Source organism: Bos mutus, chromosome 26 (genome assembly GCF_027580195.1).
Source record: "Bos mutus isolate GX-2022 chromosome 26, NWIPB_WYAK_1.1, whole genome shotgun sequence".
NCBI lineage: Eukaryota > Metazoa > Chordata > Mammalia > Artiodactyla > Bovidae > Bos > Bos mutus.
In genome coordinates, this window is record NC_091642.1 from 26,009,490 (window position 1) to 26,037,305 (window position 27,816).

At 42.3% G+C, this 27,816-nt stretch overlaps 1 protein-coding gene across 1 annotated transcript in view; it reads right to left on the bottom strand.

Annotated features, from left to right (window-relative positions):
- SORCS3 (sortilin related VPS10 domain containing receptor 3) overlaps positions 1-27,816 on the bottom strand; it is a 632,329-nt gene that overhangs the window by 175,168 nt on the left and 429,345 nt on the right. Inside the window, exon 6 of the mRNA XM_070363359.1 lies at positions 1,521-1,585. Within this exon, the coding sequence (XP_070219460.1) occupies positions 1,521-1,585 (65 nt within the window). The remainder of the gene's footprint in view (positions 1-1,520; positions 1,586-27,816) is intronic.

The following is a 27,816-nucleotide window of genomic DNA, read 5'->3' on the forward strand; positions in this document are numbered from 1 at the left end:
TCTCCCCTCTGGCTCCTCTACTACACCCCTTCAAACCCCTCCATCTCATCCTTCCTCCAGTGTTCCAGTTTTGTTTTGTTTTGTTTTTCTCCTTACCAGTAAGAGTAATTTAGAATTCAGGTTTCACCACACTTATGATCACTGAATTTGGATACGTGGCATTATCTCCCTAAATCTTAAATAGCTTTTCTGTTAAAAAAAAAAAATGTACAAACAGTGTGGGTCATCCCTTATCCTTGGATGCTTCAGAGACTTACATTTATTCAAGAATCAAAAAAGAAAAAGGAACAAAGGCAGGAAGGAAGGAACTCAGTAGACTGACAGGCATAGAGTAACATGTCAATTGCCTTCTAACTCTTTTAAAAATAAAAACAAAGCAAATAAAATATATTCCCCAAAGCACATGTTTTTATCATACATCTGTGTTTGGCCTCAAAAGCAGTCGATTTCCCAAGGACACAGCTTACGCAGCTTCTTTACTTAATGTATCCTGAATGATATCCTAATGTCAGCATACAGGCCAAACACAATCTCCTTATGTTTGTACATTCAACCCATAACCCTGAGGTGAGCAGGGCAAGGATGAGTGTCCCCAGATAATAGGAAGCTGGAGAACAGAGTGGTTAGGGCGTCTCGGTCTCATAGCTAATGGGTAGCAGAATCCAGGACCTCAACTCACAGTATGGTACTTTGATCTGCTGCACTGCTAGATCACTGTTATTTTCATGGATTATTTGGGTCTATTTATGACCTAGAATATGCTAATTAGTTTTCATATATTTTACATATTTCATGTATATCATATATATTCACATATTTAATACATTTTAAGTTGATCTTTTTTTTATTGGACAGGAAAGGCCCCTATGGATACTTTCAATTTCAGTTTAGTCTTAAGCTGGTACAAAATGATACTTTATCAGTCAAATTCTGTTTAAGATGCATACAGGTGCATGATGGACTAAGGAGTGAAATCCTGGATTCCATTGCTAACTTGTAGGGACAATAGAGGTCTTGCTCAGCATGGTATTTCCAGGGCTGAGAAATTTGCCTGGCACACAGTAGGCCATTTCTAAATATTTGCTGAACGGATGAACAAATAGTTTTGCAAATAATTTTTCCAGTTACATTTTTTTCATAATCTTGACTATGTAAAGGTTTAGTTTTTTTAAAGCTTGCAATCCCTGCAATTCACCACGTGAATGCAAAATACCACGATGAGCTATGGACATTCCTATTTGAATTACACTGAAGATGCCAGGAAATTACTAACAGGAGCCTCAAAATTCATCTCATTAACTCCCATCCCCAGAAAATTCATTCCTGAGAGTTTATTTCAATGAAACGTCTCCCTGGGGACTGAAGGCCTCTCCCCCACTCTAGGAAATAAAGATGGATATGGCAGTAAGGGAGCGCAGGGCTTTTCATCTTCCCAAGTCATTAAAATGCAAATTGGTGGGGGTGGAGGAGAGAGGCCCGCGGGCAGATTTCCCCGCCCCGCCAGCGGCCACAGCACTCACATCCGTCCGCTGTCCGCACCTCCATGTGCACCAGGTCTGCCTCCTTATCCAGTCCGGCCACTGACCTGGGGAGGAAAGGAGAGTCAGAAGCTCAGTGACAAGGACAGCTGACAACAATGTGGGGAGGCATCTGGGGTTGTTACTCAGAAAGCTGCTTTCTAAAGGAGGCCTGTCTTGTACTGAGGATCCACAGAATATGATGACTCCCAGGCCCTGCAGAGTGGTGGCCTCTGGCAGCTGCCACCTGTAATGGTTACAACTCAGGTGTCCTGGAGCTCTGCCAGGGAGTCACTAACTCTCAAAAACATAGAAACAAAAAGAGCACAGAATAATGTGCCCCATAGTAAAGCTGGTCTAAACTTCTGTCACGGACCCTCTGCCATGTCGCACCTGATTATTTCTATGACTTTCGTTCCACCTGAGGTGCCATAGTCCATACCACTTTCTTCTCCCTGGGGAAAGTGGTTAAACCTCCCTTCTGGCTGTTTGCTTCCATACACTCCTGCCCTCCTGAGTTTGGACCTATCTACCTTCCCTTACCTCTACCTTGTAAACAATAAATATTTGGTAACAAATATTCAATATCTGGTCTGACAAGGACACAATTCTGGTGGTAGGAATGGGGAACCTTAGAATTCTAAGGCCAACAGCCAGAAAAAGGAAGGCTGAGAAATCTTTACAATCTAATGCCTGTGGGCCTCCAACCTTCCACATATAGAGCCCAGTCTTGCATAAGATAGCCAGGCGAGAGTAGGACCCAAAAAGTCAGCTTAGAAAGGCAACACAGACATGAAAACATTCACATACTAAAGACATCGCATAACCCACTCTCTGCAGCAAAATTGGACACTTAGTCTTTCTACTTATTTTCAGTCTCATTCAAAGATTGGTTTTCTGTTTTTTCAGTTCTGAATAGATAAGAGGCAGCAAGTTAGAAAGGAAAAGTCAAATTAAAACAATGAGAATCAACAGCTGGTACCCAGATAGCAAGACAAATAGAAAACTTATGAAAAACAGACCAAAGAACCCAAAACCCAATCTTCCACACCATAAATCTACTATGCATCTTCTGGTCCTAAGGCCCTAACTGTTATTATATCACAGTTCACTATCTGACATCTGTGCCAAGAGGCTGCAGGCAGAGAAAACAGGAAGCAGAGGACTAATGATATCAGTTAACTCAGTTTAAGAAAATAGGGCTGCAAATGACCTATGTTAGGAAAAATAAAATGATTTTTGTTAATGATTATTGTGTTGAATGGAGAAGGCAATGGCAACCCACTCCAGTACTCTTGCCTGGAAAATCCCATGGACAGAGGAGCCTAGTAGGCTGCAGTCCATGGGGTCTCAAAGAGTCGGACATGACTGAGCGACTTTTCACTTTTCACTTTCATGCAATGGAGAAGGAAATGGCAACCCACTCCAGTGTTCTTGCCTGGAGAATCCCAGGGACGGTGGAGCCTGTTGGGCTGCTGTCTATGGGGTCGCACAGAGTCGGACATGACTGAAGCGACTTAGCAGAAGCAGCAGCATTTTGTTGAATAGCTAAACTTCAGTTACTTAAAAGTTCATTTATGCGGGCTTCCCTGGTGGTCCAGTGGTTGAGAGTCCGCCTGTCAGTGCAGGGAACATGAGTTCAATCCCTGGTCTGGGAGGATCCCACACGCTGCCAGGAAACTAGGCCTGTGTACCACAACTACTGAGCCCCACGCCCTAGGGCCCATGCTCCACAACATAACAAACCACTGCAATGAGAAGCCCAAGCACTGCAGCTAGAGAGTAGCCCCCACTCACTGTACTGGAGAAAGCCTGTGCTCAGCAACAGACAAGGCTCATTTATGTGAAATAGTTCTTTCCCCAAAGAAGCTGAATGAAAGAGGTTTTTACTCTAGTGCTTTATTTTTTGCTTAATGATCATCAATATACTATCTTTTAATTTTTCCTCATCTCATTTGACCTTAAAGCAAAACACTTAAGGTAAGGAGAACAGTTATCATTAGTTATATTTGAGTGAATGGGAAACTGTGGCACAGAGCAATGGACATGTGTCTAAGATGACACAGGAACTAGGCCAGAACTAGACAGACTGACTGACTTAGTTCTCCATCTAGAGCAGCTGTCTTGACTCCTATCCCTTCTGCCTGCAGTGCCCTTGTATCCAACTCTCTCCCTGCCCCTTTTCTTCTTCAGATACCTCTTACCGTTCCTTCACTGCTTAGTTGGCCTCTTCCCTCCAGCAGATAAAGAAGAACTTTATCTGCTTCCTTACCTTGGTGATTCTCAAACTTGGCTGCCTGTAAGAGTCACTGGGGAACCTTGGAATATCCAGAGTCTTGAAGCCTTCCCAAACCAATGAAATCAAAACCTTTGGGGTTGGATCAAGGCATCTGCATGTCTTAAACTCCGAGATGATTTCCATGCACAGCCAAGTCTTAGAATCACTGCTTTGCACGGTTTAATCACATTACTTATGCAATTGCCCTTGTATGTCTTCTATCAGTTCAGTTCAGTCACTCAGTCGTGTCCGACTCTTTGCGACCCCATGAATCACAGCATGCCAGGCCTCCCTGTCCATCACCAACTCCCAGAGTTCACTCAAACTCATGTCCTTCGAGTTGGTGATGCCATCCAGCCATCTCATCCTCTGTCGTCCCCTTCTCCTCCTGCCACCAATCCCTCCCAGAATCAGGGTCTTTTCCAATGAGTCAGCTCTTCGCATGAGATGGTCAAAGTATTGGAGTTTCAGCTTTAGCATCATTCCTTCCAATGAACATCCAGGACTGATCTCCTTTAGGATGGACTGGTTTGATCTCCTTGCAGTCCAAGGGACTCTCAAGAGTCTTCTCCAACACCACAGTTCAAAAGCATCAATTCGTCGATGCTCAGTTTCTTCACAGTCCAATTCTCACATCCATACATGACCACTGGAAAAATCATAGCCTTCACTAGATGGACCTTTGTTGGCAAAGTAATATCTCTGCTTTTCAATATACTATCTAGGTTCATCATAACTTTCCTTCCAAGGAGTAAGAGTCTTTTAATTTCATGGCTGTACTCACCATCTGCAGTGATTTTGGAGCCCAAAAAATAAAGCCTGACACTGTTTCCACTGTTTCCCCATCTATTTGCCATGAAGTGATGGGATTGGATGCCATAATCTAGGTTTTCTGAATGTTGAGCTTTAAGCCAACTTTTTCACTCTCTGCTTTCACTTTCTTCAAGAGGCTTTTTAGTTCCCTTCACTTTCTGTCATAAGGGTGGTGTCATTTGCATATCTGAGGTTATTGATATTTCTCCCAGCAATCTTGATTCCAGCCTGTGCTTCTTCCAGCCCAGCGTTTCTCATAATGTACTCCGCATAGAAGTTAAATAAGCAGGGTGACAATATACAGCCTTGACGTACTCCTTTTCCTATTTGGAACCAGTCTGTTGTTCCATGTCCATTTCTAACTGTTGCTTCCTGACATGCATATAGGTTTCTCAAGAGGCAGGTCAGGTGCTCTGGTATTCCCATCTCTTTCAGAATTTTCCACAGTTTATTGTGATCCACACAGTCAAAGGCTTTGGCATAGTCAATAAAGCAGAAGTAGATGTTTTTCTGGAACTCTCTTGCTTTTTCGATGATCCAGTGGATGTTGGCAATTTGATCTGTGGTTCCTCTGTCTTTTCTAAATCCAGCTTGAACATCTGGAATTTCATGGTTCACGTATTGCTGAAGTCTGGCTTAGAGAATTTTGAGCATTACTTTACTAGCGTGTGAGATGAGTGCAATTGTGGGGTACTTTGAGCATTCTTTGGCATTGCCTTTCTTTGGAATTGGAATGATAACTGACCTTTTCCAGTCCTGTGGCCACTGCTGAGTTTTCCAAATTTGCTGGCATATTGAGTGCAGCACTTTCACAGCATCATCTTTCAGGATTTGAAATAGCTCAACTGGAATTCCATCACCTCCACTAGCTTTGTTCGTAGTGATGCTTTCTAAGGCCCACTTGACTGCACATTCCAGGATGTCTGGCTCTAGGTGAGTGATCACACCATCATGATTATCTGGGTCGTGAAGCTCTTTTTTGTACAGTTCTTTTGTGTATTCTTACTACCTCTTCTTAATATCTTCTGCTTCTGTTAGGTCCATACCATTTCTGTCCTTTATCAAGCCCATCTTTGCATGAAATGTTCCCTTGATATCTCTAATTTTCTTGAAGAGATCTCTAGTTTTTCCCATTCTGTTGTTTTCCTCTATTTCTTTGCACTGATCACTGAGGAAGGCTTTCTTATCTCTTCTTGCTATTCTTTGAAACTCTGCATTCAGATGCTTATATCTTTCCTTTTCTCCTTTGCTTTTCACTTCTCTTCTTTTCACAGCTATTTGTAAGGCCTCTTCAGACAGCCATTTTGCTTTTTTGCATTTCTTTTCTATGGGGATGGTCTTGATCCCTATCTCCTGTACAATGTCACAAACCTCCGTCCATAGTTCATCAGGCACTCTGTCTATCAGATCTAGTCCCTTAAATCTATTTCTCACTTCCACTGTATAATCATAAGGAATTTGATTTAGGTCATACCTGAATGGTCTAGTGGTTTTCCCCACTTTCTTCAATTTAAGTCTGAATTTGGCAATAAGGAGTTCATGATCTGAGGCCACAGTCAGCTCCTGGTTTTGTTTTTGCTGACTGTATAGAGCATCTCCATCTTTGGCTACAAAGAATATAATCAATCTGATTTTGGTGTTGACCATCTGGTGATGTCCATGTGTAGAGTCTTCTTTTGTGTTGTTGGTAGAGAGAGTTTGTTATGACCAGTGCGTTACTTAGATACAAATTTCAAAGAAGTAGGATTCGATTTTTTTTTAATCCTTGGTAACATCCTTGGTAGACCATCAACAAATATGTTTTGAATAAATGATTATAACACTTTCACTCAGGCAAAACTTCATAAGGCCCCAAGTAAGCCCTGAGCTCACTTTTGGGTCTTAAAGAAAACTTTTCTTAGGCTCAAACAAGATCTCAGTTTCCTGTCTATGTCCCAGATCATTTTTTTATCATGAAAATTACTCAACTGATGAGAAAACAGTAATGAATCTACACAGACCTGAGTAACGTGTGAAGTGGTTTCCTCCTGGGGCTATTTAGTTTTTTTTTCTTTTTTTTTCAGTGAAAGAAAGATATCTTTATTTTTTTTATTCTTTTTTTTTTTTAACTTTACAATATTTAGTTTTATAACAATTACCAAACTCAGCATCAGCACACAAGGATCATTTGAAACCCTAAAGGGGAAAGATAGGGATTCTTCTCCAAAACTGAGAGTTCTTGATCTGAGCAAGGACCAAGGACACAGGGGACGAAAGGACATAAGAAGCCACGGCCAAGCCTCCAGGGAAGAAACTGAAACTTCATGTGGCGCCTGGAACCACATGCTCACAGATGTTATGTCAGAACCACATGCTCACAGATGCTATGACGGAAGTGCAGCTGTTACTGATGGAAGTACCTGCAAAAGGCCAAGTGGCTTTCAAACTTATTTTTAGCAACTGAATTCTCTGTTCATATACAGTCTCCAAGTTCTAACATGTGCAATAGATCAAACAGGAACTTATCAGGAATCAGAAACGGCTCACCCGGACAACCATGCCCAAGAGAGCTGGGCGCAACAACTGCGAGCCCATGATCTCGTTCAGCCCCTTCACTAAGCAGATGAGAAAACTGAGTTTCACACAACTGTCCAAAGACACACAGTTATTAGCCAGTGTCATGTGGCTCTCAAACCCAGTTCAGAACCTCAGGACAGCCTCTTTGTAGCACCTGGGCTGCCGTGAGGAAGTGACAGAGCTAAACTCTGGTGTGTTTTTCTCTCCTTGTGGATGTGAATTCTAGAGAAAAATCTTCCCCAGAAATAAGAACACTGGATATTGGTGTGTACATGAGGGAGGTATTGAGGGGACAAAGGACAAATGCTTGACTAAATGATTTGCTAGACTGTTAAATTTCAAGATAACCTTGTCTCAACATGTTTCTCCAGCTCACACCACCAACATTCTCGTCCTTGGTGTTTTGGCTCAAATTGACCCTCCACCTGGAAATTTCCTTCTGCATATTTCCCACTTATGCTGCTGCTGCTGCTGCTGCTAAGTCACTTCAGTCGTGTCCGACTCTGTGCGACCCCATAGATGGCAGCCCATCAGGCTCCCCTGTCCCTGGGATTCTCCAGGCAAGAACACTGGAGTGGGTTGCCATTTCCTTCTCCATCCCCACTTATGGTACAACTCAATACCACATTCCATGAAAGCCTCCTGATCTTGACTAAACATTATAATGCTATGAGAAACTTTCTAAAAAATACTGAATACCAATGCACAGGTCCCAGTCCCGTAAATTCTGGTTTCATTGGTCTGGAGCAATCGTCCTCTCACATTTTAGCTACATCAGAATATTTTTATTAAAACAGATGCTAGGCTCAGCCTCAGAGTTTTGTATTTGAGAGGTCTGGGGTAGGGCTCAACAATTTGCATTCTTAGCAAACACATAAAACATATGATGTTGATGGTCAGGGAACACACTCTGAGAACCACTACCCTAGAGTATCATCCAGGAATCAATAGCTTTTAGATGCTCATGAGTGATAAGGATGTGCAGTCAGAGTTGAAAATCACTCATTAGAGATTGAAATGCAACCTTCACAAACCAAGCTGAAATATCCCTTCCTTTTTATATATCAGTGGGGTAGTTAAAAGCATACAGTCCGGAATCAGGCACTCCAAGTCAAAGTCTCGGCTCCATCACTCAGTTGCCTTGGGATCACAGGCAATTAACTCAATCTCCTTGCTGCATGTTTCTAGTCTGCACACTGGGGATATCATAATAGCACCCTTTGCATTGTTTTTATGAGAACTGAATGCATGTAAACATTTCAAATAGAGGCATACTTCAACAACTAACTCTATGTAATGCTTACTAATATACAGCTCTCATTATGTGGAACTAATACTTTTTAAGTGTAATATTTATTGAGTATCTAATGTACCAAAACTGTTATTATCATCTTTGTTTTGGCCATGTGGCATGTGGGATCTTAGTTCCCCATCCAGGAATCGAACCCACACTCCCTGTAGTGGAAGCACAGAGTGCTAACCACTGGACCTCCAGGAAAGGCTTTTATTATTAATTTAATATGTTGTCTCTCTTAATTCTTAAACAAACTTTTGAAATTGGCAGTATAATTTTTTTTCAGATGAGGAAATGAAAATTTTGAGATGGCAAATTGCCTAATCATTGGTACAGAGTGAGAAAGAGATGGATCTCAGATTCACACATAATTCATTTTATGCCACCATCAATTATCTGTGTACCTCAATTTTTTTTCTCCTTCTTTATTGTACTGTCCCTAAAGATACGATTTAGATCTGATTAAATTATTTTTCCACTAGCGCCTACCATTGTGCCTTCTTGCTCTGTATTATTAAATATCGCCTGAGTAGATAGATGAACACAGAAACGAAAGTAGTAATAACCCCAACAGTATGTTTAGGATAAATGTTGAAAACGGTTCCATAATATGGTGGAACAGATTTCATCTGTTTAATTAATCTCTAGGCAATTAAGTAAATAAAGTCTTCATTTTCCATTATTATGCTGTTATTTTCACCATTTATCCTCAAAGCAATATTGGATCTGTCAAACACAGTCATCTGTGATTTGCTTGGCAAATGCACGACCATCCTTTGAAAACACTAGGGCCACAAAAACCCAGGGATCTTATCTAGCTCAAATGAATACAGCTCCTCTAGTGGGCACTCTGGGAGCTCTCCTTCTGCATCACAATAATCCCTGCCTCGGTCAACTGCTGGCTCCTCCCAGATCCACAGATGTCTAGGTGTAGAACCCTATGCCCATGTTGTACTACATGGCTCTGTTCCTGTCTATAGCCGATTAGACCAGGGGAGATCCTCACCGAAGCTGGTTCAGAGACACGTTTCCCAGACTTTAGGACTGCTTTGAGAAACTGTAGCATGAGACTCGGAGAAACTTGTCTTGGACACCTTCAACTATTCAGCCAGAAAGAAGAGAGAAGCAGAGATGAAAGGAAAAAAAAGAAAGAAAGAAAGAAGGCACTTTGTGAGGTTATGGGATAGGGACCTTTGTGAGGTCTAAACGCATTCCCTTTCTGGGATTCTAATAATGTCTCTCTCTCTTTCTTTCTCTTTATCTCTCTCAATAAGCACAGAGATCAAACCAATCAATCCTAAAGGAAATTAAACCTAAAATATTCACTGGAAGTACTGATGCTGAAGCTGAAGCTCCAATACTTTGGCCACCTGATGCGAATAACTGACTCATTGGAAAAGACCCTGATGCTGGGAAAGATTGAGGCAGGAGGAGAAGGAGATGACAGAGGATGAGATGGTTGGATGGCGTCACCAACTCAATGGCCATGAGTTTCAGCAAGCTCTGTGAGATGGTGAAAGACAGGGAAGCTTGGCACATTACAGTCCATGGGGCCACAGAGAGTCGGACACGACTGAGCAAGTGAACAACAACAAAATTAGTTACTGTTTCCCATACCCAGAATCATCATTAATATGCTCTCTAAAAGTTGCTCAGCATGTGCAGAGCCGTTTCTGGACATAAGGGTTAGCTACTGTCCCTTCAGCATTCTGGTTCTCCCAGAAAATTAAAAGGGCTACTGATTACTGTATCAGTATGTCTCTAACAATAGGCTATGTTCTACTGGTGGATTGTAAAATACATCTAGCGGATCAAACCCCAATTATTTTTTATAAAATATGGAATGGAAGTATCAGAGAGCATCTCATGTGGTAGACTAAGTATTTTTCATAACATGTAAAGATATATAAGAAGATATAGGTTTATCCAGGGACACAAGTATAGTATTCCTTACCAGAGAAGCAGTATTGAAGGGAGGGAGGGAGGAACGGCAAGAGAGAGGGAAGGAAGGAGGAAGGAAGGCAGGGGCCAGGGAGGAAGGAAGGAAAGAGAAACTGCATGGTCTAATTTAATATAATACCTTTCTAAATTCTAAATGGCTAGAATGAAATTCAGCAGTCACATGAACTATTTTCAGGACAAGGCATACACACATCAGGAGGTCACTTGCAACAGATGAGGAGTTTGAACTCAAATGAAGAATCCCAGTGAACCATAGCTAATATCATGCTCATGCTGGCAGTAGCAATTTGAAGCTAAGCTTTGGTCACTGGGGTTTGTGATTGTGCTAATATAGTGACGATCCATGAGGTTTTCCCTGAATGCAACTGAACAGCTGGTCTACTAGGAATATAACCAGTAATCCCTTTGCAAGTACTTACTGAATACTCACTATGTGTGAGCACTTAGGAAGCTGCCAACCAGTCTAGCACACAGCCCATTTGTTTTCTACATACATATGGGCTATAGACTAGCATAGCTCTAGAAAACAAGATCATGTCATATGATCACAGCTTAAGGAAAGGTTGCTCATAGAAAACTATTTGATCCTATTAAACAGACCAAGCACATTGCCTCATTTGTAGAGGGACTGCAGAGAACAGGCAATGCTCTTATTCCCAGCCATTAGATTTTGGAATGTTCATTCTCAGACCCCACTACCTATCTCCTGAGAGTACCTTTAATAGGTATTTATGGGGTAACACACAGAGGGAATTTCAGTCTTATTGGAAAGGTGCAGGGGATCAGGTAGGGTTTCACAGCAATGGGGAAACAAGGAGCAGGCTTGAAGAATGTGTGGGATTGGAAAGTCAGAAGGGAGAGAGGGATGATATGACCCAAGGTGTGATGGTGCAAACAGACATGATGGGGAGGAGAATACTGAGCAGTAGTCATAAGAGACCACTTTGGAGACAGAATAAGAAAGGATCTGAAGTCAGTGAAAAGCCACCATGCCAGGAATTATGAATTGCTTCCTGCAAACTAAAATCTGTGACATTCCATAACATTGGACAAATTCCTGTCTTTCTGTAGGTACATTCACTCTATTTCTTTAGAAGTTAATTTCTATTAAAACATCTTTTATAAACTGTTACTTAGGAAAGTCTGTACTTTTTAAAAATGTTTTATTGGGAGATTGGGACTGACATGTACACACTACTGGAACACATGTATACTAATTAAATAATTTTCTATTAAAGAAAAAAAAATAGATAATAAGAACCAGCCATACATCACAGGGAACTCTACTCAATACTCTGTAATGACCCATATGGGAAAAGAATCTTTTAAAAAAGAGGATATATGTATATGTGTAACTGATTCACTTTGCTGTCCAGCAAGAACTAACACAATATTGCAAATCAACTGTAAGTTAAATGTTAGTCGCTCAGTCACATCTGACTCTTTTTGCAACCCCATGGACTATAGTCTGCCAGACTCCTCTGTCCATGTGATTCTCCAGGCAAGAATATGGGAGTGGGTAGCCTTTCCCCTCTTTAGGGGATTTTCCAGACCCAGGGATTGAACCTGGGGCTCCTACATTGCAGGCAGATTCTTTACTATCTGAGCCACCAGGGACAACTGAATCAACTGTACTCCAGTACAATTTTTTTAAAACTTAGAACAACCTAATAATGTTGCTTTATCTTTATTTATTTTTGGTTTCTATGGGATATGCTTAACATATCACAACATGTGTTGTGTGACCCCCAAATGGCAGTGCATTGTGGGAATCCTCTCATGTCCTCATTCACTGAGGTCCTGAGCCAATACCTGAAACTTCCCAAATGCTTCTTGTGTATCCAGCATGGACCCCAGCAGAAAAATGAGGGTCAGGAGCCAGAGGTAGTGGAGGGGTTAGAAAGTGGGGTAGGATATAATTTGAGAGAGAAATAGGGTATAAATATATAATAAAGAATAGAGATCAGTTAAATAAAAACAATTCAGTTCAGTTCAGTCACTCAGTCGTGTTTGACTTTTTGCAACCCCATGGACTGCAGCACACAAGGCTTCCCTATCCATCACCAAGTCCCGGAGCTTACTCAAACTCGTGTCCATCGAGTTGGCCATGCCATCCAACCATCTCATCCTCTGTCGTCTCTTCTCCTCCCACCTTCAATCTTTCCCAGCATCAGGGTCTTTTCCAATGCGTCAGTTCTTCACATCAGGTGGCCAAAGTATTGGACTTTCAGCTTCAGCATCAATACTTCCAATGAATACTCAGGACTGATTTCCTTCAGGATTGACTGGTTTGATTACCTTGCAGTCCAAGGGACTCTCAAGAGTCTTCTCCAACACCATAGTTCAAAAGTATCAATTCTTTGGTGATCAGCTTTCTTTATGGTCCAACTCTCACATCCGTATATGACTACCGGAAAAACCATAACTTTGACTAGACAGATCTTTGTTGGCAAAGTAATGTCTCTGCTTTTTAATATGCTGTCTAGGTTGGTCATAACTTTCCTTCCAAGTAGCAAGCGTCTTTTAATTTCATGGCTGTAGTCACAATCCACAGGCAGTGATTTTTAAGCACACAAAAATAAAGTCAGTCACTGTTTCCATTGTTTCCCCATCTATTTGCCATGAAGTGATGGGACTGGATGCCATAATCTTAGTTTTTTGAATGTTGAGTTTTAAGCCAACTTTTTCATTGTCCTCTTTCACTTTCATCAAGAGGCTCTTTAGTTCTTCTTCACTTTTTGCCATAAGGGTGGTGTCATCTGTGCATCTGAGGTCATCGATATTTTTCCAGGCTATCTTGATTCCAGCTTGTGCTTTACCCAGCCTGGCATTTTGCATGCTGTATTCTGCATATAAGTTAAATAAGCAGGGTGACAATATACAGCCTTGACGTACTCCTTTCCCAATTTGGAACCAGTCTGTTGCTCCATGTCCAGTTCTCACTGTTGCTTCTTGACCTGAATACAGATTTCTCAGGAGGCAGGTAAGGTGGTCTGGTATTCCCATCTCTTCAAGAATTTTCCACAGTTTATTGTGATCCACACAGTCAAAGGCTTTGGCATAGTCAATAAAGCAGAAGCAGATGTTTTTTCTGGAACTCTCTTGCTTTTTTGATGATCCAGTGGATGTTGGCAATTTGATCTCTGGTTCCTCTGTCTTTTCTAAAACCAGCTTGAACATCTGGAAGTTCACCAATCATGTACTGTTGAAGCCTGGTTTGGAGAATTTTGAGCATTACTTTGCTAGCGTGTGAATGAGTACAATTGTGCAGTAATTTGAACATTCTTTGGCATTGCCTTTCTTTGGGATTGGAATGAAAACTGACTTTTTCAGTCCCATGGCCACTGCTGAGTTTTCCAAGTTTGCTGGCATATTGAGTGCAGCACTTTCACAGCATCATCTTTTAGGATTTGAAACAGCTCAAAGACAGTTAGGAAGGAACAAAAGCTTCCCTGCAGGCTGGGGTACTGGAGAAGGAGAGAGTGGGACAAATAGAGAGAGTAGCATGGAAACATATAGATTACCATATGTAAAATAGATAGCCAGTGGGAATTTGCTGTGTGACTTAGGGAACTCAAACCAGGGCTCTGTGACAACCTAGAGGAGTGGGATGGGGTGGGAGCTGGGATGAAGGTTCAGGAGGGAGGGGACATATGCATACCTATGGCTGATACATGATGATGTAAGGCAGAAACCAATACAATATTGTAAAGGAATTATCCTTCAATTAAAAGTAAATAATTTTTTTTAATGAGAAAAATCACATTATCTTATTAAAAAAAGAAGTCTCACTGCCCCACATTTTCTAAACTGGAGTCTGGGATGACACAGTCAGTGTTTATTGGGGTTGCCCGATCACACTAGGTATTATTTTTAACCCATAGTCTGTTTTTAGGACAAGAATTTGTCTCTTCTATGTCCAGTGGTTAGGAGCTTTGGAATCATCAGCCCTAGGTTCTAATCCTGGCTCTATTTCTATTAGCTGTGTGACTTTGAGCAAGTTACTTAACCTCTCTAAATCTATAATTTTCCATAAGAGTCAAAACTTCCTTGTTTTGTCTTGATGAACATGAAATAGCATATGCACATATTTAGAGAATATTCCCAATGGTTCCTGGCATCTTACATTCAGACACACACAAAGATATGCACACAGACATACACTGATCTGAATACCACTGATTGTGTAGAAAGTGAGAAAGTCATTTCCTAGGCAGGTTGATAAGAAGTCTAGGGGTCCCCAAGGAGAGAGGGGTCTGGAATTCTCAAAGAGGAAGAAAGGACAAACTTTTCTTTCCTCGACATTCCTTAAGATTGTATAACAATAATGTATCCTGCCTGAAGATAGTCTCTGGATTAAACCTTCTGGCTAATCCTGTTATCTTAAAATTTAAATTATGGGAGTAGGTCTGGTGAGGTCTTTACAACCTCCAGACATTCTTTGGATTCATTGGAGAGTATATAACTCCATTGCTAACACTAGCAAGGGGGTACTCTTTCTGCCCCCTTCTGATGTCTATGTCAGAAGCTTTCTCTATCTCCTTTATACTTTAATAAAACTTTATTACACAAAAGCTCTGAGCGATCAAGCCTCGTCTCTTGCCCCAGATTGAATTCTTCTCCTCTGGAGGCCAAGAATCCCGGCATCTTTACATGGTTCAACAACAACCTTTCAAAAGTGTCTAAGGAAAACTTGCATTGGAGTGTAGGAGAAAGAGCACTGGGCTGGGGCAAAGACCTTAGTTCTGGTCACAGTCTAGCACTGTGGCTTTGGCTATGTCACTTGACCCCTCTGGGCACGGTTCCTCTCTCTGCAAATCACATGTGTGGGGTGGGTGATGCCGGGATCCCCTCCCCCTCTGCTCTCTGGCATTGAGAGGCTCTATGGCTGTGGAGGATGGAGGTACATGAGCTCTTCCTTTGCACTGACCGTTCTTAAGCCCCTGTTCCATCCTGCTCTGCCCTACTTCTTTGAGGCAGGGGTGGGATATCTTTCTAATCAAGTGAGTGCATCAGAAGGGAGAGGAACCTCCTGCTGGAAAGGTCCCTGAGGTGTTGCTAGCCACTGGCAGGGTGCAGCTGCAGTTGAAGAGGGCTTTTCTCAACAGTCTTGTGCCACCAAATTCCATCTGCCCTGCACCTCTATGGGGACCAAAAGACCAAGGAGGGAGCAGGAAGACAAAGTTACTGCTGGGGACCAATGATCTGGAGGGCCCCACATGCAAGAGTTTACAAAGCACCTTCCCATCATCCTCCTGTAATCTCACTGTTTTATTTCTAGCAGGTATTGTTCCCATTTTGCAGATGATCAAACCCCAAGCCAAAGTCACTCAAGATAACCAGGTGGAGCTGGGGTTCCCACCAGACTCTGCTGACTCTGAGCCCAGAGCTCTCAGTGCTGTGGGCTTTCCCCAGCTGCTTCCCCGTACATTAGCACATGTAATTAGATGCAAGATTGTGTGGTATGGACTGGAAGTACTGGAGGAACTGAGAGAGTTAATTTTAAATGGCAAAGGGCATTAAGGAGACAGCTTGGGTGGATATTTTATAGAAATTCTAGAGAAGAAAGAGAAAGGAACCAGGTATATTTATAGGCTAATAATGCGCAGAAGAGGGGAAAAATGTGCTGCCTCTGGCAATTCTCATCAAGTTAATGGATGTTGCCAATTACTGTGGTAACATTTTTAATTGTATCTTAGCTCTGAAGAGAATAAAAACAGAATTTCCTGATCTTTGCCTCAGGACTGTTAGGGGCACACATTCTGGTGCATTATGGTAGCATGGACATGCTTGCTCAGAGCCTACAAAGACAGCCACTTCATGGGAAAGCCATTACTAATTAATGGCTGTGCCAGACCTAACCAGGCTGAAAGGAATAGTTAGAGAAAAGGGTCTCTGCTTTATACACATGGGTTCATGTGTATAAATGGGTCTGGAAGACAACAGGAAATTATGTGAGGAAAGAGGCTGTAATCACATGGGACCCTCATAAAGAAGATGGTAACCACAGCATCACTGATGCTCAGGTACTGATAGCTAGTGTGTGTGTGCTATGCTATGGTCCCTGTGATATGAGGCATTGTGTGGGATACTATTTAAGACATAATAATTGGTGTGGTTATTTGAATAATGCCTGCCTCTCCTTGAGAATGTAAGTTTCCTAAAGGGAGGGGGCCTTGCCTGCTTTGTCCACTATGGTGAATCCACTTCCTAGCATAAAGCTGGTACCTAATCATGAAATTCAACCAATGATCAAAACTTCTAATTTTTGTCTGCATTTCACTAGCCAGGGACTATAGGCTCAGAGGAGCTAGGTTGGTGGATTGTCTAAGTTGTCACAGCTAATAAGTGGCAGCTCTCAGATTTAAACCCAGGTTCACTGGACTCGGCCCTGGAGGACATTCTATGATGCACCATGGAGCCTGCCGTTCTCCACTGGAGAAAGGAGGAGGGAGGTGAGAAAATGGCCAACACGTGTTTATCAGCTACAACGTTCCAGGCACCTCATTTCTTTACATCATTACATCATTTAATTCTAAGAAGAAATCTATGAAGCATGTATTGCCCAAAACTGAAAATGCATAAATATATAAAGAAAGCCAAAGGGTATACAAAAAGATGTTCAACATCAATAATCATCAAGGAAACACAAAGCAAAATCACAATGAGACATTACTTCACACGTGTTAAAATGTCTATTTTCAACAAGACAAGAAATAACAAGTGTTGGCAAGGATGTAGAACAAGAAAATTTTATTGCACTGCTGCTGGGAAAAAAATTGCCAGCACTATGGAAAACTGTATGGAGGTTCCTCAAAAAATTAAAAACAGAGCTACCACATGATCCAAAAAAATAAATGCATAAATAGAGATCCTGAGAATTTAAGTGGCTTACCCAAGATTCCTCAGCTGGAAAAGGAGATGAGAGAAGATTCAGATGATCCCATTAGTTAACCTCAACAGAGCTTCCTTTTACTGCATGTGTCCCAAAGAGTGACACAGTGACACAGATCAAACTAATCCTAGAAACACAAGGCATGGATGGGTGGAAAATAGAAGTGTACAGTCTCCTGTTCCTTCAAACAACTCTTTTAGGGACAACGTGGGGACAAACTGTGGCACAGGCAGTTCTTTGATGACCCCTCCCACCCCCATCCCCAATCCCCAGTTCCCTCTCTGTACTTCTCTGCTTTCTACATTCAGGGGTCTCACTCATGCTTCTCACCCTGCATGTGTGCCAGGACCCAAGACACTCATCTATCTACATAGGCCTGCCCTTCCTGAATAATATCCTGGGACCTAAAGTCAACCACCAGCAGCTCATGGCAATGTCCAGACCCTCAGCCAATAGCAGCCCCAAAAAAGTAACTGAAAGAATCAAAGATCTTCAGTAACAAGTGAGGAGATCTAGGGAGGGGCAGCAGAGCCAATGAATGCTAACCAGCTGCACTTAAGATGCAAGGATCAGTCACTAAACACCTTTGCCCAGCAGCCTCACTCTCTAAGCAGAGGATACATGAGTGAATTACCCGCTTTCCTAGGCCTGGAAGGGAACACAGCCTATGTACTAACAGATTTGCAAACACTGTAAGATCTCTGCAACTGAGACCTGCACAGAGAGCTCATGCCACATGCCCAGGCTTCCCAGTTCAGGACACTAAACCTGGTTGATCTGAGTATCAGCCATTTCAACTCAAAGTCAGCACCAGTCCCTTCCTGCCTCTTCCTCTTCCGCATTTCTATCTTGTTCAGTGCATTTCACTAAGAAGCAGGGACAAGAGGGGGCTTTGCAGTCCAAGCTCTCTCTGATTCTAGCTCCCCCACCAAGTTACATGACCTTGACACTCATCTGACCTCTCTAAGCCTCAAAATCCCCTTCTCTGTTAAGAGAATAATAACATACTTACTTCTAAGTGTTGTTGTGAGGATCAAAGTCTGTGATAGTAAGTCTTTGATAGTAAGACATTCCTAGGCTTAGGAATACTCAACAACTCATGCCAGGTCTTCCCAGTGTATTGTCAGTCTTTGACTCCCACTTCTGTTTCAAGCCCCCACACTCCCTTTTACCTGCATAGACACTGCTGAAGGCACATCTCCTGGCTAAGAGGAGAAACAGGTAAAATCACCAGCTTCTATCTAGGAGTTAGAGCTATTTCAATGGCACCCCACTCCAGCACTCTTGCCTGGAAAATCACATGGACGGAGGAGCCTGGTAGGCTGCAGTCCATGGGGCCGCTAAGAGTCAGACACGACTGAGCAACTTCACTTTCACGCACTGGAGAAGGAAATGGCAACCCACTCCAGTGTTCTTGCCTGGAGAATCCCAGGGACAGGGCAGCCTGGTGGGCTGCCGTCTACGGGGTCACACACAGTCGGACACGACTGAGGTGACTTAGCAGCAGCAGCAGCATCTACCCCCAAAACCCCAGCACATTCCAGAGGCAACACATGAAAACTCCCTAGAAACTGAGACCTAGGTGAGGACTCGGAGCCCTGGCACAGGACAGTGTACTCCTCTGCGACATCGCTCACACCTGCATCTGCCATCCTGGAGAAGGGCTGCCTGGGGGAAGAGCAAGAAGTCAGACCCTCTGGGACAATTACAATTAAACTGAACCAGATGCTCTGAATTCCTCTCCTGGGAGCCATTCTGCTTAGTCCAGGGCTGGAGCAACATCAGTTAATAGGCCCTTTTTCATCTTTAATTTCTCTGATTCAGAAAGTTTACAAGATCAATTGCTAAGAGGGCTAATGTGAGGAGATGAGGCAGCAAGTTGCTCTGGGCCCAGAGTCAGCTAATTCCTTAGCTTCTAACTAGAGTCCAGAGGGACTCACTTATATAAAGCCTGAGAACTCGCCTGGTTCAATAGCCCCTCCCACCCACAAAGACCCTCTAAATAAAGAATTTGAATTGTAATCCAGCAAAAATTGGGGCTTCCCTGGTACCTCAACTGTTAAAGAATCTGACTGCAATGCAGGAGACCCCAGTTCAACTCCTGGGTTGGGAAGATCCCCTGGAGGAGGGATAGGCTACCCACTCCAGTACTCTTGGTCTTCCCTGGTAGCTCAGACAGTAAAGAATCTGCCTGCAATGTGGGAGACCTAGGTACGATCCCTGGGTTGGGAAGATCCCCTGGAGGAAGGCATGGCAACCCACTCCACTATTCTTGCATGGAGAATTCCCATGGATAGAGGAACCTGGTGGCTACAGTCCATGGGGTCACAAAGAGTCTGACATGACTGAGTGACTAAGCACCAAAGAACAGCTTATCAGCCTCAAGGCAGCCAACATTTCCCAGGAATCTCAGGAAGATCTTGCTGAATATATTTCTGCTCTGGCCCAGAGCAGGGCTCCTGAGCGTGGAGCCTGCCCTGCTCAGTCTTCACATCTAGCATCCCAGGGACCCTGATTCTTCAGACTAACAGAGACAATACAACATCATGACCACATCAATGGGAATTCAGACTATGTGAGTCTAAATCCCATTTCTACCTGTTGCTAAGCTTTGGTTTCCTCATCTGTAGATGGGAGTAACAGTACAGGTTTGTGGGCATATAACTAAATGATGCCAGTAATGTGCTTAGCATGGCACCTGCACTTGGTAAATGCTAACTATCATTCACTGTCCCTTCTGCTTGGGGCACCTGGGGCCAGCACATTGCGGTCATTCAAGGATGAATTCAAAATGGGCCAACACTGTGAATCATTTGTGTTTCACGGGAAAAATAGGATTATACTCAGACTTCACTTTAGCCAGTGTTCTAGTAGTAGGCACTACATCCCTAAGAGACGTGACAGCTTTTCATTTCACTATTTTCCCTATCTCCTTTATCCTTACAGTAAGTTAAACCCTCCCCTCCTCCATTCCCTCCCAGGTAGCCACATGCAGGAATGATGCTGGCTAATGACAAGTTTACCAAATGATTCTTGGAAACAGCATGGAAGAAGGGGAAAAAAAGAAAAAAAAAAGTGCCTCCCAACCAGAGGACATACATTCTCCGAATGGAAAAACAAACCAGAAGGGGGCTAGCTCCCGCCAGCTGTTCTGGAGGACACATTCTCCAGGGTCCTTCATTTCCTTAACAGGACACTTGCCTCACTTCCTCCAACATGTCTGCATATTTTCCTTAATGATGGTAAAATTAAACTGAACTTTTTCTGTGCAACTAGCTCTGGGGGATTCTAGAAAGCTCAGGAAGGAAGTTTCAATGTGTGCACTTGCTGAGAATGAATTCTGCCTCATATAACTCCTGACAAATTGCCATTTTTTTTAAGGGTTTGTTAATTTCCAATGAGCAAATGGCACATCAGATATCTTGTTTATTCAACAGATGCTCCTGAGCTAAACAAATGGTTCTTGTTTAACAAATATGGAAACATCTTGTCAGCTTTGCTGAGATCATCCTGTGTAACCATCAAGGAAGGGTCCTGTGGTTTGTGGAGAAAATACGGGCTGCCTCCCTCCCATGCAGGGTTCTCCAAAGGGCTGGGGATGGAGGTTTTCCATTGAAAGACATGATGTGAAGCTCCTCGATCACAGGCTGGGAAGCCCTTAAACAAAGGTCCTGGGATTTCTCCCCTCCTGTGAAGATGTCAGGTATTTCTGATTCAGGTCTATTTGATCCAGAAATCTCCTTCCTGTTAAATCTGAAAATAACCTTGAAGGAGATAACCATCTGACACAGAAACGTGGTATAGGAATTGTGGTTAATATCTCAGCTCTGGAGTAAAGCCTAGGTTGGATTCTGATGCTGACACTTAGGAACTGTGTGAATTTGGGCTGCTTACTTAACCTCTCAAGCTTAGTTTTCTCTTCTGTGAAAGAGGTCTAATAATGACATGAAAGGCAAAGATGCTAGTGATAGTAATAAATGTTCATGCTATTAATCCTAGTTACATTATTTTTTTTTAATGAAACTGAACCCAAGAATGGCTCTAAGGGGCAGAGAAAAGGTTAGGAAGGTCCCTGTCCCCATGTCCTCTATTGTCTGGGGACAGTAAATATGGCTCATAATTAATTTCAGCCAATGAGCTAAGGATCTGGCTAGACTAAGAGGTAGGGTATGATGAGAAGGGCTGGGAAAGAAGGAAAGGAAAGAGGCCAGCTTGTCAGGAGCATACAAGGACATGTAGAGAGAGTTGAGGGCTGACCTCTGTCAAGTCCAAATGTGCAAGGATAAATCCCATCTGCTGATGAGCACAGCATAGTACATAGTACTAATTAGAAGAGGGATGTTATTTCAAAGCCTCCCTGCTGGGAAGTATCATGGAAAATTACCTTGAGACTGCATCTAACATGCTGAAAATTAATTTACTCCACACTTAAGGTGCTTTGGAGAGATGCAAAGTGAGGTTGATTCCAGATGAGCATAGTATTACCATGTACTGTCTGAAGGAGCTGCAGATGTTAACCGACCTGAACCTGTAAAAGGACTGCAGAAGATACCCAGCCTCAACCAGGAGTGGTTAATTACCTGACACATCTCCATAGTAACTCTATAAGGTAGAGAACAGCATGATTATCATCATTAGGTTGACAAAGAAACTTAGGCTTAGAAAAATGGCCCCCAATATTAGAACTTTTCTAATGGAGAAGCCAAGATGCCTAGCTCAAGAAACCCCTTAACATGTCTGAAAATAAAATGGGAAAGAGTTCAGGTGGTTTCAAAAGTTAGGTAACTTTTGAGCAGAATTTTAGGAGATATTAAGTAGTTTGTCTGGAACTGCAATGTTCCGCCTCCACTATCCTGGCAAAGGGAAGGCATAACTGAAGACCTGGAGGTAAATGATCTCCTGGTATGTATGAGATGAGTGATAGGTGTAGAATGTAAGTCAGTAGGTGAATGTGAGTTTGGAAAGATGTTTCAAGTATTTGGTGTGAGAAGACAGTCTACACCATGTTAAAGGGTTTGGAATTTAATCTCTAGGCTAGCCAAGACATGGAAGCCACTCAAATGCCATTGACAATAAATGGGTAAAGAAGATATGGTACATATACATAATGGAATACTTCTCAGCCATAAAAATAATTAAATAATGCCATTTGCAGCAACATAGATGGAACTGGAGATTACCACACTAAATGAAGTAAGCCAAAGATAAATATCATATATCATTTACACTTGGAATCTCAAAAAAAAAAAAATAAAAAGATAAAAAAGAACTCATACACAAAACAGAAATAGATCCACACAGAGAGAAAACAAACTTATGGTTACCAGAGATGAAAGTGGGGGTTAAGTTAGAAGTGAAGTGAAATGATGTCCCTCAGTCATGTCCGACTCTATGACCCTGTGGACTGTAGGCCACCAGGTTCCTCCGTCCACGGGATTCTCCAGGCAAGAATACTGGAGTGGGTTGCCATTTCCTTCTCCAGGGGATCTTCCTGACTCAGGGATTGAACCCAGGTCTCCCACATTGCAGGCAGACGCTTTAACCTCTGAGCCACCAGGGAAGTTAGAAGCTTGGGATTAACATATATGTGTGCGTATGCTCATTCGTGTCTGACTCTTTCTGATTCTACAGACTGCAGCTCACCAGGCTCCTTTGTCCACTGAATTTTCCAGGCAAGAATACTGGAATGGGTTGCCATTTCCTACTCCAGGGGATCTTCCTGACCCAGGGATTGAACCCTCATCTCTTCCATCTCCTGCAATGGCAGGCAGATTCTTTAAAACTATGATCCTTACTATGATCCTTACCTATGATCCTTACTACTCAATATAAAGTAGATAACCAACAAAGATTTACTGTATAGCATAGAGAACTATATTCATTATTTTGTAATAACCTATAAGGGAAAATAACTTGAAAAACTATACACACACACTGGAAAAGGTCAGTTTTCATTCCAATCCCAAAGAAAGGCAATAATACCAAAGAATGTTCAAACTACCATACAATTACACAATTGCACTCTTCTCACACGCTAGCAATGGAGAAGGAAATGGCACCCCACTCCAGTACTCTTGCCTGGAAAATCCCATGGATGGAGGAGCCTGGTGGGCTGCAGTCCATGGGGTAACGAAGTCAGACACGACTGAGCAACTTCACTTTCACTTTTCACTTTCATGCATTGAAGAAGAAAATGGCAACTCACTCCAGTGTTCTTGCCTGGAGAATCCCAGGGACAGAGGAGCCTGGTAGGCTGCCGTTTCTGGGGTCACACAGAGTTGGACACAAGTGAAGTGACTTAGCAGCAGCAGCATCACACGCTGGCAAAGTAATGCTCAGAATTCTCCAAGCTACGCTTCAACAGTATGTGAACCATGAACTTTCAGATGTTCAAGCTGGATTTAGAAAAGGCGGAAGAACCAGAGATCAAATTGCCAACAACCACTGGACCATCAAGAAAGCAAGAGAATTCCAGAAAAACATCTACTTCTGTTTTATTGACTACACCAAAGCCTTTGACTGTGTGGATCATAACAAACTGGAAAATTCATCAAGAGATGGGACTAGCAGACCACCTGACCTGTCTATTGAGAAATCTGTATGCAGGTCAAGAAGCAGCAGTTAGAACTGGACATGGAACAACAGACTGGTTCCCAATCGGGAAAGGAGTACATCAAGGCTGTATATTGTCACCCTACTTATTTAACTTATATGCAGACTACATCATGAGAAATGTCAGGCTGGATGAAGCACAGGGTAGAGTCAAGATTGCTGGGAGAAATATCAATAACCTCAGATAAGCAGATGACACCACCCTTATGGCAAAAAGTGAAGAACTAAAGAACTTCTTGATGAAAGTGAAAGGGGAGAGTGAAAAATTTGGCTTAAAGCTCAACATTCAGAAAACTAAGATTATGGTATCCAATCCCATCACTTCATGACAAATAGATGGGGAAACAGGGAAAGACTATTTTTGGGCTTCAAAATCACTGCAGATGGTGACTGTAGCCATGAAATTAAAATGGTGTTTGCTCCTTGGAAGAAAAGCTATGACCAACCTAGACAGGATATTGAAAAGCAGAGACATTACTTTGCCAACAAAGGTCTGTCAAAGCTATGGTTTTTCCAATAGTCATGCATGGATGTGAGAATTGGACTATAAAGAAAGCTGAGCACTGAAGAATTTAATGCTTTTGAACTGTGGTGTTGGAGAAGATTAGTGAGAGTCCCTTGGACTGCAAGGTGATCAAACCAGTTAATCCTGAAGGAAATCAGTCCTGAGTATTCATTGGAAGGACTGATGCTGAAGGATTGATGCTGAAGCTCCAATCCTTTGGCCACCTGTTGTGAAGGACTCATTGGAAAAGACCAACGAGCTGAGAAAGATTGAAGGCAGGAGGAGAAGGAGATGACAGAGGGTGAGATGGTTGGTTGGCATGGCTGACTTGATGGACATGAGTTTGAGCAAGCTGCAGGAGTTGGTGATGGACAGGGAGACCTGGTGTGCTGCAGTCCATGGGGTCACAAAGAGTCAGACATGAATTGATGGCACTAGTGGTAAAAAACTTGCCTGCCAATCCAGGAAACATAAGAGACACGAGTTTGATCCCTGGCTCAGGAAGATCCCCTGGAGGAGGGCATGGCAACTCACTCCAGTATTCTTGCCTGGAGAATCCCATGGATGGAGGAGCCTGGCAGGCTGCAGTCAAGTGGGTTGCAAACAGTCAGACACGACTGAAGTGACTCACATACACACACATATGTATGTATGTATGTATATATATATATATATATATAACTGAGTCACTTTTGTATACACCTGAAGGTAACACAATATTGTAAATCAACTATACTTCAATAAAAAAATCTCTGCTGCTGCTCCTGCTGCTAAGTCGCTTCAGTCATGTCCGACTCTGTGCAACCCTATAGACGGCAGCCCACAGGCTCCCCCATCCCTGGGATTCTCCAGGCAAATTTGTAGGCTAGTTTTTCTCAGTCTTGATTCCCTGGTTATGTTTATCACATAAGACACAATCTGGTGGGTACACCTTGATTTTGAGACTATCTCAAATAATCTTTAGTAAAATACTGCCCAACAATGATTCATGTTTATGGCATCTCTTTATGGCTTGTCCAAAAAGGCAGATTACTATGGGCAGTAAGACAGAAATGACTGGGGACACATTAGCTGTCACTCAATTGATTTTTGTTCATTTAGGAGTGCAAGTATGTAAGAATGACATAATGTTACTGGTAACCTTGAATTGCCTCAAATTTACCAAAGAAAAAAAAATGAAGAAGTGATAACTCATCAACATCAGTTTTTATTATTGGTCACAAGATTTTTGTGACACACTTCTCATGTAATCATGACTCACCAGGGTGTCATTACACTTTTATTTTAAATTCTTTTACATATCTCTTTTAATTTCAACAGCAGTTTTTAACCAAAAGGATAACATCATTTTGTCTGCATTTCAAAACTTACAAGGCAACATTAAGATTCTTACTCAAGAGGAGCAAAACTGGAAGGCAGAGAGGACAGAAAGGAAGCTGGTCTAGGTGAAAGATGATGAGGATATATATATTTTTTCTAAATGCCCATAGGGATGATAAAGACGCAGCTGAAAAAAAATATCTTACAAGTATCGTAAACTGGCATGGGTTCAAGAGGCTGGGGGTTACTGAGAGAATGAATGGAGTCCAGGTGATTTGAGATTTCCATGTTGGAAAAGATGGGTGGTGAGATTGCTTACTAAGATAATCCAAGAACTCAAGAGGAATGATTTTAACTAACTTGGGGGATGGAGGAAGGCAGTATGTTTTGTCATGGAGATTTTCGGCTTTGAGGTCTATGAGGAATATCTCACTAGGGCTATCCCTCAGTGTCTGAACAATATCAGAGTAGAGATGTCTAAGTGGGACATGGGAAGCACAAAATTCTGTAAAGCGTAGAGTAGGGGAAGGATTTAGTAATTGTTATAGGAACTAACCGTCTTGAAGACAGTGGGTATGCTTTTCGGGGGAAATGAATCTTTTTAAAAGCAAACAATAAAATGGTGAGGACATCCTGGGAAGATTGACATTTGTGGGGTCCCCAAATTAAGAGGAGCCAACAAAATACAAAAATGGGATGGTCAGAAAGACAGAAAAAAAAAGCAGAAGAAAATCACAGTGATCAAGGAAGGACAGACTCTAGAAGGAAGCTGACACCAGTGAGAATATTGCAGAAGTGAGGAAGAATGAGGAATGAAAAGAAAGCACAGGATTCAACACTAAGAGTTCCCCAAGGATCATGATCCAAGGAGTACTGGTGCAGAGACCTGACTGAGTGGGTTTAAAGGTGATTTGAAGATGAGGAACCACACTCATTAACTATACATAGTTTCGTAAAATTTGGCAATGGAGAAAAGAGACAAATAGAAAAGTCACTTGAGTGGAAAGGACAGTTCTGTTTCCTTTTTTTTCTTAGATAGAGGAGAATTAAGGATCTTCTTAACTGCAAGGGAATAAAGAGTTTGAAGATACTGGACCCAGAGAGTAACTGCTGAAGTAAAACTCCTAACAGGTTGGAAGAGACAGGATTAAAGGTGTAATTGAAATTTAAGTTCACTAAGAAGGTACTGTTAACACAGCAGAGAAATACAGAGAAAGAGAAAAGTTTTCAGGGAGAAGGGCAAAGGAAAGCAGGATGCATTTATATGCAGTCGTCTCTAGCTTTTGGTGAAACAGAAGGCTCAACGATTGCTGAAAGTAAGGGACAGGGAAGGATAGGAATGAAGGCGAGTGGTGAAGGCATGGTAGAGAGTTGGACAAATCCACATCAGAACAGTAAATTAAAAAATACTCTGTGGCAAGAGCAGGGGCTGTTTGGCTAATCAAATAGGAGTGGAAGGAAGCAAGTCATGGGTGGTGTTGAGCTATTGTAATTCTCTTTGTTCAAGAATGGAGTGACATGCAGTGGTGCCTACCAAGTGAATGACAGACAATAATGACAAAGCTGGTTAGGTCTCTAGGAGTAATGATCCGAGCGTGAGGTGGCAAATCCACAACCCCATGCCAGCTCTGCTCCTGGCAAGGAAAAAGCAGCCTTCTGTGACCAATGAGATGAAGCCCCAGGCTGTCCTTAATTTATCCCCAGCTCTTCCAATCTCTAAACCTAGACCCTTCTATTGTCCATCTCAATTTACTCAAGTCCACTGTTTCCTAGCAAGACCATAAGTCTAGAATAGATCCCCCACGCCCTGAAGCATTGGAGAAGAGAGCCAAGAAATTGAGGTTCATAGGGAAAATTTCAGGGGGCAGCAGGGAGAAGCTGCTTTTTAGTAATAATGTAGGTCTTTTGTGCAACATGGTCACAAAATGTCAGCAGTGGATGGTTCCACTGGAAGAGTCCCTGAATATTAATTTTTAAAAACCTTTTCTGAGTATTAGCTTTTTATAAAGCACAATGTTTACCCAGGGGACCATCCATAACAGTAGTTAAACAGAGACACTCTAT